The 14030-nt window shown below is 45.0% G+C and overlaps 2 protein-coding genes across 13 annotated transcripts in view; one reads left to right on the top strand and one right to left on the bottom strand.

Annotated features, from left to right (window-relative positions):
• The window catches only part of SPRING1 (SREBF pathway regulator in golgi 1), a 223297-nt gene extending 210923 nt beyond the window's left edge, over window positions 1-12374 (bottom strand). For 4 of the 12 annotated variants that reach the window (XR_014295720.1, XR_014295721.1, XM_082640494.1 and 1 more), the window contains exons 1-2: window positions 12135-12368; window positions 2058-2214 (exon numbers count right to left, since the gene is read on the bottom strand). Coding sequence is in view for 10 of the 12 variants with exons in the window: in XM_082640494.1 (XP_082496620.1) it covers window positions 2058-2214; window positions 12135-12245 (268 nt within the window). In the remaining 2 variants the exon portion in view is untranslated. Of the gene's footprint in view, window positions 1-2057; window positions 2215-12134 lie in introns of all 12 variants that reach the window. The other 8 variants (XM_082640489.1, XM_082640490.1, XM_082640491.1 and 5 more) reach the window with 7 other exon arrangements.
• RNFT2 (ring finger protein, transmembrane 2) overlaps window positions 12310-14030 on the top strand; it is a gene marked incomplete at its 5' end in the record, with an annotated part of 63870 nt that continues 62149 nt past the window's right edge. Inside the window, one exon of the mRNA XM_082640577.1 lies at window positions 12310-12516. Within this exon, the coding sequence (XP_082496703.1) occupies window positions 12310-12516 (207 nt within the window). The remainder of the gene's footprint in view (window positions 12517-14030) is intronic.

Raw genomic sequence — 14030 nt, 5'->3', positions numbered from 1 at the left:
TCTTGGAACTTAAGAAATCTGAGAGTCTTTGTCTCACTTGAATTAAGCAGAGGGAAATCATTCTTTTGCTAGCTATGACAAAAGAAAAGGACAAACTGTCATTCATAACTAATATTAAATATTAAAGTCAAGTCATAAGATTTCACACTTTCTGAGTATCATATAAACAAAAGCCTATAAGAAAAAAGCACTGAACTCCAAGTTCAGTCCTGGTCTTAGTCCTAGGTCTGCCCCTGACTGACTAGCTGGGTCATCTTATGGAAGTAACTTTCCTTCGCTAAACTTTACTGTTAAAACAAAGCAAAACAAATGTTACTTCCAATTTAATCTGCTTTTTCAATGTGATCTTAAAAACAGAGCTGGGCACTGTTGAGTCATCAGTGCATTTTTGTGCAAAATTTTCCAGCTCCTCTAATCTAGGTGGGAGGTTTTCCTGATTCCTTCCTTCAATCCCAAATAATCTCATCTGCTCTGATTCCTTTGAGATCTTTTTGGAAAAGTTTTTTCTTTTTTAATTATTTTGCTGGGGTTGCCAACTTTAAATATAGATATATAAAAAGCACTACAGTTTCATTTTGAAGATAGCACGTGTCTTCCTTTTGTTGGGCTTCATCAGGTATCGATGAAAATTCTAATTCAAGGTTACCTGTATCAATTTCAGTACTGTGACATTCATAACCCATTTGTTCTGAGACTCTCTAAGAGAGAGCCAATTTTACTCTTGCAGACTAACCAGATTATTGCAAACCACCAGGTGAAAAGGGAATAAGCAATCTGTAAACCAATCGGGGAACTCCGACCACTGTTTGGCTAGCTGACATTAGGGAAAAGTGGTACTCTCTTGGCGTGATAATGGTATCCTGTTTATGGTTTGTAAAAGAGCCCCTGCCACCTTGGGCAGGTTCCTGAACCGCTTGGTGCCTGTATCTTCAACTACAAAGTGAAGACAGAAATACCTACACCTCACAGGACTGCTACAACAATCAAATGAGATGTTATTCAAGGAGAGCTTTTAGCCCAGTGCTCAGCATGTAGTAAGGGCTAAATTAATGCAGGCAGAGCATTACCAGGAGTCTCTCCTTGGGGGACTGGGCCAGTCTTAGAGTGGTTAGAGCTCTAGCGGCTGTCTAATCCAAACGCCTCGCCAGCACAGGAGTCGCCTTTCTTATACACTAAAACTCTGGGAGAAGGCACCAAAACAGATTGTTTTTTTTAATTGAGATATCATTGATTTACAATATTACATAAGTTTCAGGCGACAACTTAGTGATTCACAATTTTTAAAAGTTATACTCCGTTTATAGTTATTATAAAATATTGGCTATATTCCCTGTGCTGTTTGATATACCTCGGTAGCTTATATTTTATACACAGCCGTTTGCACCTCTTAATCCCCTAGCTCTATCTTGCCGCTATAAAACGAATGAAATTTTGCCATTCGCAACAATGTGGATGAATTTGGAGGGTATTACACTTAGTGCAGTAAGTCAGACAGAGGAAGACAAATACTTTGATATTGTATGATTATCACTTATACGTGGAACCTAAAAATAAAACTAGTGACTATAACAAAAAAGAAACAGACTGATGTTTTAATAGTAACAGCAAAACATTATGGAAGTGTTTATAATTCATTTGAGATTATGCAGTCAACAAGTGCATTCATTCTCTTCCTAAATGCCAACACTATGTGGATACAATTCACGTCACCAAGAAGGAAAACTGTTTATCTTGTAGAGTTCACCATCAAAATGAGAAAAAAAAAGACTGTTAAAATCTGAAAGTACTGGGGCTGGGAAGAGACTGGCAGGAAGCAGTCAAGGGGCTGACACATGATAAAATGCTAAAACCCTAATTCTAACTCTGGAGAGTGTCTCTTATCAAACCAAGCTGCTCTGATGTTGAGGGGAACCTTGAATGATGAGTCAGATATAAAAGACAAAGACGTGAGAAGTGTTGGAAATGGGCAAGAGAGGGGGAAAGACAGCATATAAAATCCCTATTTAAAAACCTAGAATGGCCCAGGGACTGCAGGAGAGGAAGGGAGCCAGACTAACCAAGTTCATCCGTGATGAGGTGCTTCCCTTGAATGGAGTTCCGGCACTGGTTGCTGGGCCGACTGCTGTTGCCCAAGTTAAACTGCACTTTCCATGGGATGGGCTGATCGTGGTCTTGAACCTGGAGGAGATTCCGATCTCTCACTGCCCTCTCCTCCTACAAAGACACCATAAATGAGAAGGTTAAAGTATCACTTCTTACATTTTCACCAATTTTTTCATAGAAACTACAGTAATAGGAAAGAAACAATATAAAACAGCTTGCACAACAGGAATCTGCACTCCCCTGGTACGAGCAAAGTCTGAGCCAAAGTCATGAAAAAAAATGCAGGGCTTCCCTGGTGGCACAGTGGTTAAGAATCCACCCACCGGGACTTCCCTGGTGGCACAGTGGTTAAGAATCCACCCACCAGGACTTCCCTGGTGGCACAGTGGTTGAGAATCTGCCTGCCAATGCAGGGGACACGGGTTCGAGTCCTGGTCCGGGAAGACCCCATATGCTGCAGAGCAACTAAGCCCATGTGCTACAACTACTGAGCCTGCACTCTAGAGCCTGTGAGCCACAACTACTGAGCCTGCGTGCCATAACTACTGAAGCCCGCGCGCCTAGAGCCCGTGCTCAGCAACAAGAGAAGCCACTGCAATGAGAAGCCCGCGCACCGCAACGAAGAGTAGCTCCCGCTCGCCACAACTAGAGAAAGCCCGCGCGCAGCAACGAAGACCCAACGCAGCCAAGAATAAATAAATAAATAAATAAATTTTTTTAAATGCAAAATAAACCTGTAGGAAGAAGTAATAAATTAGGGCTATGCTTCAAAACTGGCAGACTTACATAAATGCCCCTGGACTACGTGCACGTTATAAATGTGTACAAAAGCATTAATTTTGTCAAAAAAATTTGGAGGGAAAAAGATTTGAACTTTTTCTGATGGCAAATCATTTCAAATATTTTTTATATTAAAACAAATACATGGGCTTCCCTGGTGGCGCAGTGGTTGAGAGTCCGCCTGCCAGTGCAGGGGACACGGGTTAGTGCCCCGGTCCGGGAAGTTCCCACGTGCCGCGGAGCGGCTGGGCCTGTGAGCCACGTCCGCTGAGCCTGCGCGTCCGGAGCCTGTGCTCCGCAACGGGAGAGGCCACAGAGGTGAGAGGCCCGCGTACCGCAAAAAAAAACAAAAAAAACAAAAAAAACAAATACATTGTGGAATAGAACGTAAAATCTGAATACACTTTTAAAATAGAAGAGGAAACTTCAAAGAAACTTTCCAACTGTCATTTCAGACAATACCTGGACAGGTCTAGGGCACAAGGTTACTTTCATTTGCAGTGAGGAGTTTAGTGGTAAACTAAGGGGAACGCTGAATTGGGAGGTTGATTTCAGGGGCAAGAAGAAGCACGTCAACTTGCAAATTTCTTCTATGAAAAAATACTAAGTATGTGACCCTTAGAACATACCTTTCTTTATAAAAGACACCCATGCCGGCCAGACCTTTACCTAGACATGCAAAGTGAGGAGTTGCTCTACAGGCAAGAGCTTAGATCTTTTCTCCTAGCTCCCAAGGCACCGTCGGGCTTTCCAAATTGCCTTTGTTATACTATTAAACTAAGTAAGGTGCCTGAGTGCCAAAAAACAAGCCATCCAAGAAACAGCCATCTTCTGGATTCTTCAACCTATCTATCACTGGAAAACAAAACAATGATAAGACTCCCTCCAAGAGGATTTTTATACATAACAGTTTAACCATTCTACCATTTTAATAGAGCTCTGTGGCTTTTGCCATTAAGAATGATCTGTCATGTGTCACTGTTTGAGAAAAAGGGACTAACCTTGAAAGTTGATGGCAAAGGTTACACTTTAAGACAATGGGAAAGAGCTATACAGTTACTAAGATATCTCTAGGAAAGCTATGTAGGAAGAGCTATTAATATTTAAAACATGCATATCCACATCTACTTTGGCACAGCAAACACGTTTGAGGCCTAGCCTCTGGAAAGTGCAGACGTGTAAGGGTGCACTAGGATGTCTACTACAGCACCGTTTATGTGGTAGAAAAAACCTGGAACCCCAACCACAGAGAAATGAGTGAATAAACACTGGATAGCCATAGTTATTACCTAAAAATTACGTATGACTGGTGTGTATTTATCTAGAGCAGGAGTCCTTAAACCTGACTTGCACATCAGATTATGTAAGGACTTCAAATTCTGATTCCTGAGCCCAACTCCAGACTGAGTAAAAAGCTCTGTGGATGGGACCTGGGAATCAGTATTTTTAAAGCACTCAGATGATTTTAATACAGAGGGCTGCAGATCCCTGGTGGATGTCCATAGTATATTAAGGAAAAAAACAAGTTACAAAATAATGTGCATATTATCACACATTGTATTATGATAATTGTATTAATACATACATATGGGTTTGTAAGAGCTGAGATAAAGGCATGCAAAGATACTACAGACCATTAACATGGAAAGGACATAGGTGATTATTAACATTTTTCACCATCGTTGGAATAGTTTCCTTTTTAATTTAAAATAAAATGATAAAAAATTATTAAAAACATGATGATCATTAACAACAGGAGACACTAAATGAGGAATCTACAGGAACTCTGTACTATCCTTGAAACTTTTCTGTAAATCCATACTTAGTCCAAAATTAAAAGTTTATTTTAAAAAAATGACTGCCAGGGCTTCCCTGGTGGTGCAGTGGTGGAGAGTCCGCCTGCTGATGCAGGGGACACGGGTTCGTGCCCCGGTCCGGGAAGATCCCACATGCCGCGGAGCGGCTGGGCCCGTGAGCCATGGCCACTGAGCCTGCACGTCCGGAGCCTGTGCTCCGCAACGGGAGAGGCCACAACAGTGAGAGGCCCGCGTACCGCAAAAAAAAAAAAAAAAAAAAAATGACTGCCAACATGAAAGACATAAATTGCCCACAATCCCATCACTTGAATAAAGCTGTATCTATTTCTGCATATTAACTTCTAGCCTTTGACCCCAGCATTTATACTACAAATTAGGATGCTTCGCATTCAGCTCCTCTTGACACTAATTGGATGGTAAACCATTCAAGTACCTACATTATCTTGATAATCACATTTTCAAGGCTATATAATAATCCATCACCTTGATGTGCTGTAATCTAGTAAAAACATCCTCTACAGATCAACGTTTAAGCCCACCCCAGGTGTTTGTTTTCATAAATAGCACTGCAATAAAAATGTAGACCCGGGCTTCCCTGGTAGCGCAGTGGTTGGGAGTCCGCCTGCCGATGCAGGGGACATGGGTTCGTGCCCCGATCCGGGAGGATCCCACATGCCGTGGAGCAGCTGGGCCGTGGGCCATGGCCGCTGGGCCTGCGCGTCCGGAGCCTGTGCTCCGCAGCGGGAGAGGCCACAGCGGTGAGAGGCCCGCGTACTGCAAAAAAAAAAAAAAAAAAGTAGACCTTTTGCTTATTCTCAAGTAATTTGTGATAAGAATTATTATTAGTAGAGTCAATGCTAAATAGTGCCAAATATTGATAATTTCCCAAAAGTTATATATGCCATTTGTAACATTACCAGCATTTAAATAACAGTGTGCCACTCCACTATTGAATTTTGTTCCTTAATTTACTAAAGGTAAAACAGTCCTTCAAGGTGGCTTTCATTTCTATCCTGCCCCCTCTCTTTTGTTTCTTTCATAGCAAAGAACTGGCACTAGCAGGAACAGGATGGGTTATATCAATACAAGGAATACATCTGTATTCCTTGGTTGGGGCAAGAAGAGGACTTAAATGCAGAAATCTTGAGAATATGGGAAAAATCACTTAGGTGCACAATGCTTAACCACCTGTAAATTCATGAGTTCTGCTGGGACCGTGTCAGTTAACGGCATAATAAAGCTATGTGCAAACTAAAGTGCACTTCAAATGCTACCCTAGATAAATTAATAGCCATAAAGACTTAAGAAGCTGGTCAAAGTACCGTAAACTGGATCTCACAACAAGGTTGAAAGTGCTCTTGACATCACTCTCAAACTTTCCTGTTATTCCTTCTGAAAGCAAATGAGAGTTCATGGACAAGGGCATCCCAGAAGGACCTCTTTCACATTACTATGTTCCTGGTAAATAGGATGGCAATTCTCCCAGCACTTGCACTTGTTTTCAAACATGAATATTCAAGACCTTTCCAAAAGAACTGGTAAGAGTTGTACAACCAGAAAAGACCGTACAAGAGATTGTGTAAGACATAATGGCAAATGTAATGAATTAGCACATGGTCGCTTTCCTGAAGGTCCAGTCTTGCAAGGGTGTGGTGAAGGGGCAGTGAGGGGATTCCTTCATTGGACAGGTGGCTGTAAACCTTTCCCAAACTACCCTGCTAGGCTGTCTCAATTTTAAGCACGTGTGTGTGTGTGTGTGTGTATTTTTAAATTCAAGATTCACTCAAAGGTATCAAGTTCTTACAATGTGTTAAAGATACAGAGACAAAGATAGGCAGGTTCTCTATTCTCATAGAGCCTCCAGGGCCTTCCCTGGTGGCGCAGTGGTTAAGAATCCACCTGCCAATGCAGGACACACGGGTTCGAGCCCTGGTCTGGGAAGATCCCACATGCTGGCGGAGTAACTAAGCTCATGCACCACAACTACTGAGCCTGCACTCTAGAGCCCGCGTGCCACAACTACTGAAGTCCATGCGCCTAGAGGCCGTGCTCTGCAGCAAAAGAAGTCACCGCACTGAGAAGCCGGCGCACCACAACAAAGAGTAGCCTCCGCTCACGGCAACTAGAAGAAGCCCGCACGCAGCAACGAAGACCCAATGCAGCCATAAATAAATAGATAAATTTATTTTTTAAAAAAAGGAGCCTCAGAATTTTCTTCATAAACTACAAGACGCTAGAGAAATGTTTTTATTACTAATGTATATTACTTAACCTCTGATTTAAAAAGGGGTATTTTAATAACTGTCCTGTCTCTTTTTCGGGGGTTATCATAAGGGTCAAATGAGATGTGTTCCATGTAAGCAGTAAAGCACTTAAACATAAGGCACTGTCATTAAAAGCATCGCTTACGATTCTCAAAAGTAAAAGAAAAAAGAGGATAAAGGCCAGAGGGAATCCCAATGTCTAATATTTGGGGAATAGCTAATAAATATAGCCTGATCATGGAAATTTTTGGTTATAAAAACTTACACCTAGAAAGAGCTTTTAAAGATGGGGAAAATGCATATATGTTAAGTGAAGAAACAGTAGGCCCTAATTATATTTTTAAAATATGAAGAAAGAAAATATGCCCAAATATCATCAGTGAATCCCTCTGGTTGGTGAGATTAAAGATAATTGCTTTCCTCCTCTACCCTGTGCAGCACTTTACAGACTCTGAAAGGTATATGTACCTTGGTGATACGGTGAAAAACAGAGCAGAAAAACAGATTAGCAACTCTCTCTCATGATTTATTGCACTTTATACAGTGTCTAACTTGAAACCAATTTACATACTTAATTACATTAAAGCTAAAGATGTTCATATATTTTCAAGGAGTTATGCAAATAGCCCTGACACTTTCTGGAACTGCACCACTTGAACAACTATGAGAACAGTTATTTACATGAGAAGACCTCTAAGGACCCTTCTGACTCCAAGACTGGGATTTCTCTAATCTCAGCTCAAATGCCCCATAAGAGTTAGGTCCACCTTGCCGCTCTATCACAGTACCTTGTTTTGTATTCTTCGTATCACATATTATTATGTGAAATAATTCTGCTCATTTGCCATTTCTACCCCTCACCCCCTACAGAATATAGGCTCTGGGAGAGTAAGACTGTATCTGCTTTGCCCCCCACTGTATCTCCATCATCTAGCAGACAGTGCCTGGTGCAGCTGGTGTTCACTAAACATTTCTTAAATCAATGTGCCCAAGTCACCTAGCACCCAGTCCTCACCCCCAACGGCGTCCCCACCAAGGTCACTCATTTCTCCTGTGCTCCCATCCCTACAATTTAAACTATCCCCCAAAACATTAATTAACATGAAAATCAAAACAGGAGTTCAAAGCTGTAGAGAATCATCCACTATTCTCTAGGCAAAAAGTGGCCACATCTGCTCCACGAGTTCACAGTCTCACTGAAGCAGAGCTAAGGATCAATATGAAAAACTCCAAAGCTTTGGAGTTTTTCGCAGCCTCTTCTCAATTAATTCTAGCCACACCCACCCCGCCTTCCTGTCCAATAGACAGATAGCTGTGCCACAGCACAGCTCTCCTTCCATACGGAGCCTGAGCTAGGCAAAATGGAGCAGGCTCCCTCAAGCCACACAGCTCAGGAGTGCTGGAAGACCGGAACTGCAGCAGAGAATAGAGGAGAGGAGCGAACTCACAGGCATGCAGGAGGGGCATCGGTCAGAACAGGCTCCAAGGATCCTTTACAGTTGTAAAAAGTATTGAGGACTTCAGTATGTGAGTTAATGAGGGTTATGGCTCATTGGTTATTGACATTTATCATACTGGAAATTAAAACAAATTCTTAAAACATTTATTTTAAATAAGTTATTTATTCGTTTAAAAATAACAATTATGAGGGCTTCCCTGCTGGCGCAGTGGTTGGGAGTCCGCCTGCCGATGCAGGGGACACGGGTTCGTGCCCCGGTCCGGGAAGATCCCGCATGCCGCAGAGCGGCTGGGCCCGTGAGCCATGGCCGCTGAGCCTGCGCGTCCGGAGCCTGTGCTCCGCAACGGGAGAGGCCACAACCCGCAAAAAAAAAAAAAAAAAGAAAAGAAAGAAAGAAAATAACAATAATGAGCCCATTACATGTCAACAGTTTTTCATGTGTGTGTGTGGAAAAATGTTTTTCAAAACAAAAAAATATTATTTGGTGAGATGAGAAAATGTTTTTACATTTCTGAAAATGTTTTTAATGTCTGGCTTGATGGAAAACAGCTGGATTCTCACAACTCCCTCTACATCCAATTTATTGCAATACATTGTTCAGGTTGAAGCTTATGAAGAAAATCTCCCTCACACAAATGTGCAGTTGGAAATAGGAGCATTTTAATGGCTCTTCCAGATAATTATGGATAACCTTCTTTGATACTACTTCAAAACTTGACAAGTATAGTTTCTTAAAAGTTCACTGCAAATGGTGCAGCCTCTTTGGAAAACAGCCTGGCAGTTCCTCAAAAAGTTAAACACAGAGTTACCAAGTGACCCATCAATTCCACTCCTAGGACCATACTCAAGAAAACTGAAAACATATTTCCAAACAAAACCTTGTACACCAATGTCCATGGCAGCCCTAGTCATAACAGCCAAAAGGCAGATACAAGCCGAGTCTCCATCAAATGATGATGGCTAAACAAAATGTGTTAGACGCCTACAACGGCATATTATTCAGACATAAAAATGAAGTACTAATACATGCTACAACATGGATGAGACTTGAAAACTGGCTTTTAACTGAAAGAAGACAGACACAGAAGACCACATAGTGTATGTCTCCATTTATAGGAAATGTCCAGAATACATAAATCCATGGAGACAGAAAGTTGACTAGTGGTTGCCAGGGGCTTGATGGGCAGGGATAGAGAGTAGTTATAGCTAATGCGTTTCTTAGGCAGTGGGGGAATCAGATCCAGAAAAATCTGCAAAACAAAACTGTTGCCGAAAGTTTCAGGGGATTCACGATCACCCACACACACGCACATACACACACCCCTAGGACTGTAGTCACAGATCACAAATTTAAAAAAAAAAAAAAAAAAAGACACATGGGGGAAAAAAAAAAAGAACAAGGTACACCGGAGTACTTAAAAGGCATTTGTAGGAGGAATTCCCTGGTGGTCCAGTGGTTAGGACTATGCACTTTCACTGCTGAGGGTCCGGGTTCGATCCCTGGTCAGGGAACTAAGATCCCACAAGCCCCGCGGTGCAGCCAAAAAAAAAAAAAAAGTGGTTGTAGGGAAAGTCACAGTGTAGACCAGCATCTGAGTCAGACAGAAAAAATTAGTAGGAGTGTGCCAGGCTGGGAAGAAAGGAAAAGTCACACCAATTAAAAAGATGTGATTGTTTGTTCAACCAATATCTGAATACCCAAGAAGTGCCTGGCAGTATTCTAGGGACTGGGATTCTATGAACAACACAGACAAGGTCCTTGGTCTCCAAAAAATTACGTTCTAGAAGGGAGAGTGAGGGGAGACAGATAAACAAGTAAATGATCCAGAAAAGTGATGCTTACCGCAAAGAAAATAAAGCAGGACTGTTGGCAAGGAACTGAAGTCACTGAGATTGTGTCACCTGGTGTGACCTGGAGCAGTAATAGTTAGCCTCACCTGAACTGACAAAAAAAAAAAAAAAAAACCACTCACAATGCAGAGATCCTGGAACGGGTGTCTGGAGTTTTATCTGAGTGCAACAGGAACCCAAAGAAGAACTATACACAAGGGAGTGCTGGGATTTTTTTTTTCTTTCTTTCTTTTCAGATTATCACTCCTCCTGCTGGGTAGAGAATAGACTGTAGGATAAGAAAGGAAGCAGGGCTTCCCTGGTGGCGCAGTGGTTGGGAGTCCGCCTGCCATTGCAGGGGACACGGGTTCGTGCCCCGGTCCGGGAGGATACCGCGTGCTGCGGAGCAGCTGGGCCTGTGAGCCATGGCCGCTGAGCCTGCGCGTCCGGAGCCTGTGCTCCGCAACGGGAGAGGCCACGGCAGTGAGAGGCCCGCGTACCGCAAAAAAAAAAAAGCAGAGACCTGTTGGTGGGCTACTACAGCGGTCCAGACAGGGAAAAGCATAAGGTATCTGTGGCTGGGGAATGGTAATGCCACTCACTGAGGCTGGGAAGACTGGAGAGGAAGTGGTGGTGGAGAATCAGGAGTTCTGTTTTGGCCAAGTATGAGGAGCCGACAACGCACTCAAAAAGGGACGTCAAGCAAGCAACGGGATATAAGAACCTTGTGGTTTCTGGATAGGTCTAGGCTGGCGTTAGAAATCAGGACAGCAACAGCATACAGCTGGTATTTAAACCAATGGTGCTAGAGATGAGCTGGGTCAGCTGGGAGGAAGGTAGAAGGCTGAGTCCGGGGTCACTACGGCACCCACCTGACAGGGAAGGAACAACACGTGGCCATGAGCAGGTGTCTGCAAGTTGTGAAAACACAAGTGCAAGCACTTAGTCTGCATGAATGTCACCAACGCATCCCAGTCACCAGAAGAGGCTTACAACACTCAGCCTCTCTGTTAGCCTGAGGTGAGAGGTGGGATATGGTCCCCTAAGTTTCCATTTTACAATCTCCTAAAACTAAGGTGACCATATCATTTAGCATTTCTTTTCTATTCATTGACTAATTTTATACGAATATGACCCCTGAGAATGAAAAGGGGAGCTTTTCTAACTCCATCAGCGCAAGAGCATAAACCAGGGTTGTCCCGGGTACACCCTGGCATATGCTCACCCTTTCTAAAAACCTAAACGCCTGAACTGGACTTCTAAACGAAGGGACAAGGCTCTGGGTAACATTTCCCACCAAAGCATCCTGCCTTTTTTCTCCCACAAATTCGCACAGAGAAGAAAAACTAAGCGAATGGGGAGGTGAAAAGAAAATTCCATCAACCACGTTATGCACAGAAAGAGCACCTCGTGGGTCCTGAGGCGTCTCCCTGCCGGACAACCGAGCCCCTAAATTAAATGAAAACCAGGCACACCAGCGCTGGCTTCGTAGCTCAGCTGGGCATCTTACTGGCCCAGGCATCTCCACCTTTCCCAGTCTCGAGTTCCCCCGCTGGAACCCGGAGACACCGCCCCCCAGAACGGCCGCGAGGAGAAGGCAGAAATGCTCGCCCCCGCTCAGCACTCGGCCTGGCAGGTAGGAGGCAAGGAGACGGCCCTCAGGGTGATAACAAGCACAGCGTTAAGGGCCCACAGCACCGGGTTCGAGTCCCAGCTCTGCCCCTGGCCTACCAACGAAATGGGCGGGTCCCTTCGCCCGTCCTCAGCCCCGGGACACGAACGCCCACCTCTCCGGACCAGGCGGCCCGGCGCACCGGACACTCGGGCAGCGCGGCTGCAGAGGCAGTTTCCCTCACCCGGGGAGGGAGGGCGGCCACTGACCTGCTTGAAGGTGCTGGTGAGGAAGTAGACGAGCGAGAGCCCGAAGACCAGGGCGAGCACCCACCTCTTCCGCAGGAGCCGCCGCCACACCATGGCCGCCAGGTTCACCATCCCGGCGCGGAGCGGGACAGGCCCGGGGCCCGGGCGGCATGGCCCCTACGCGGCCGGCAGCCCCATGGCTCGCGGCGGGCGCCGGCCCCGCGGCCCTCAGCCCAGCCAGCTCCCGTCAGCCACCCCGCGCCTCCCCCACGTGACCTCGCCCCACGCACTGCCTCCACACCTCGCGCGTCACCCGCCGGCCTCCCTCGGCCTCCTCTTCATTGGTCCCTGCAGAGCGGCGGCTTCCTATTGGCTGAATTCCGTGAAGGGGGCGGGCAATCGTGTGCGTGCGGCCGGTGGAGTTGTTGCCCGGGTCTCAGCGCCGGGCGCAGCGACCTGAGAAAGAACCTGGGGAGAGGCCGGAAGCACTCGGAAGTCAGGTGCTCCCCGGGCCGCGCGAGTGATTGGCTTGGGAGCACGAGAATGATGCCGCTGTGATTGCCGAATCGTCTGGGCAGGTAAAAAGAGAACATTATTTTTTCCCCCCGGTATGGTCAGCGTAATCTCCTGCCCTTGCAGTCCTGGGGCGTTTTGCGGTAAACTTTGGTTGCAGGAATGAAAAACGCTTGCAGCATTGTATACGGAGCGCACCTGCCTGCTTCCAGTGCAAGTGATGCAGGAGATGCTCTCTTGCGTGCATTTCGGTGCAGTCATATAACGGCTCGGGGGTGCAACTTAAAACCTCTCATACATTGAAAACTCTGGTGAAATCCTCCTTTGGGATGGAGCGCGATGTATGGAGCAGAGGGTAAAAAGGCATTTCATTCAATTATTCAGATGCATCCCACGTGCAAACGTTTTATTACAGAATTCGATATTGGAATAATTATGTACGGCCTGCTGCCAACACAGGACCTGAAGCCCCTTCGAAAGCAAGCATCTGAAAGTGGAATCTTGGGTATTTTATTTAGGGGGCTGTGTCAAATTTATGGATGGAAACTTGAGATTCTGTATTTTATTTTCCCCAAGGATTTGCAGGCGCTGGGGAATCATTGCGGGGGGAGGGGACATTAAGGCGAGATTGCAAGTTCTTGAAACATATTTAGGGGATGAGCTTTCTTTCATATAAGAAGATGGTGCTACTGACCCATTTTTGGGCTGATTTTCCAAATGAGAAAGAAGGCTTAGCTGGTGGGTTGTCTCGCTAATCAGTGGCCCTGGTAACACCAATGCTGTCCCCTGAAGAAGGCTGGTCAGGATCAGGAAGTCACTCAACAACACGTTATGGCACCCTGAACTAAGAGCGCCATCTTTGGTCCTGGTACAAAAAAATATATTCAAGGAAGCGAAACCAACTCATGAAAAGTCTCTGGCCTTTATTTCCTCTCTAGAGTGAGAGGTCAGGGAGGGAACAAGGGATGTAGAAAAAGGTAAGTGAGACCATTGATGTTTTGCTTATTGAATAAATACTTGCTGAGTGCTACTTTATGCCAGGCAGAGTTCTAGATGTGGAAGCAGAAGGGCAAACCAGGCAGACCGATCGTGTCTTTTGTGGCATTTGCATTCTAATGGAGGACAGGCCATAAATAAATATGCAAACATGTAAATAAATGATAAGTGCTATGAAGAAGGTAAAACAGGGCAATGTATGTTGGGTCAGGAGGGTGAGAGGAGAAGGCCTCTGGAAGGAGGTGACATTTGTCCTGAGGGAGCTAGCCAGAAGGAAAAGCATTCTAGGGAGAGGGAACAGCAAGTAAAAAGGCCCGGAGGCAGGGACAAGCTGGCACGTTTGAAAAATGAAAAGGCCAGTGTGGTTGGAGGAGAGTGGAGACAAATGAGATTGGGAACAGGTGAGGC

This window comes from Mesoplodon mirus (genome assembly GCF_964341445.2).
Source record: "Mesoplodon mirus genome assembly, chromosome: 13".
Classification (NCBI taxonomy): domain Eukaryota; kingdom Metazoa; phylum Chordata; class Mammalia; order Artiodactyla; family Ziphiidae; genus Mesoplodon; species Mesoplodon mirus.
This window is presented reverse-complemented; position numbering and strand designations above follow the sequence as displayed.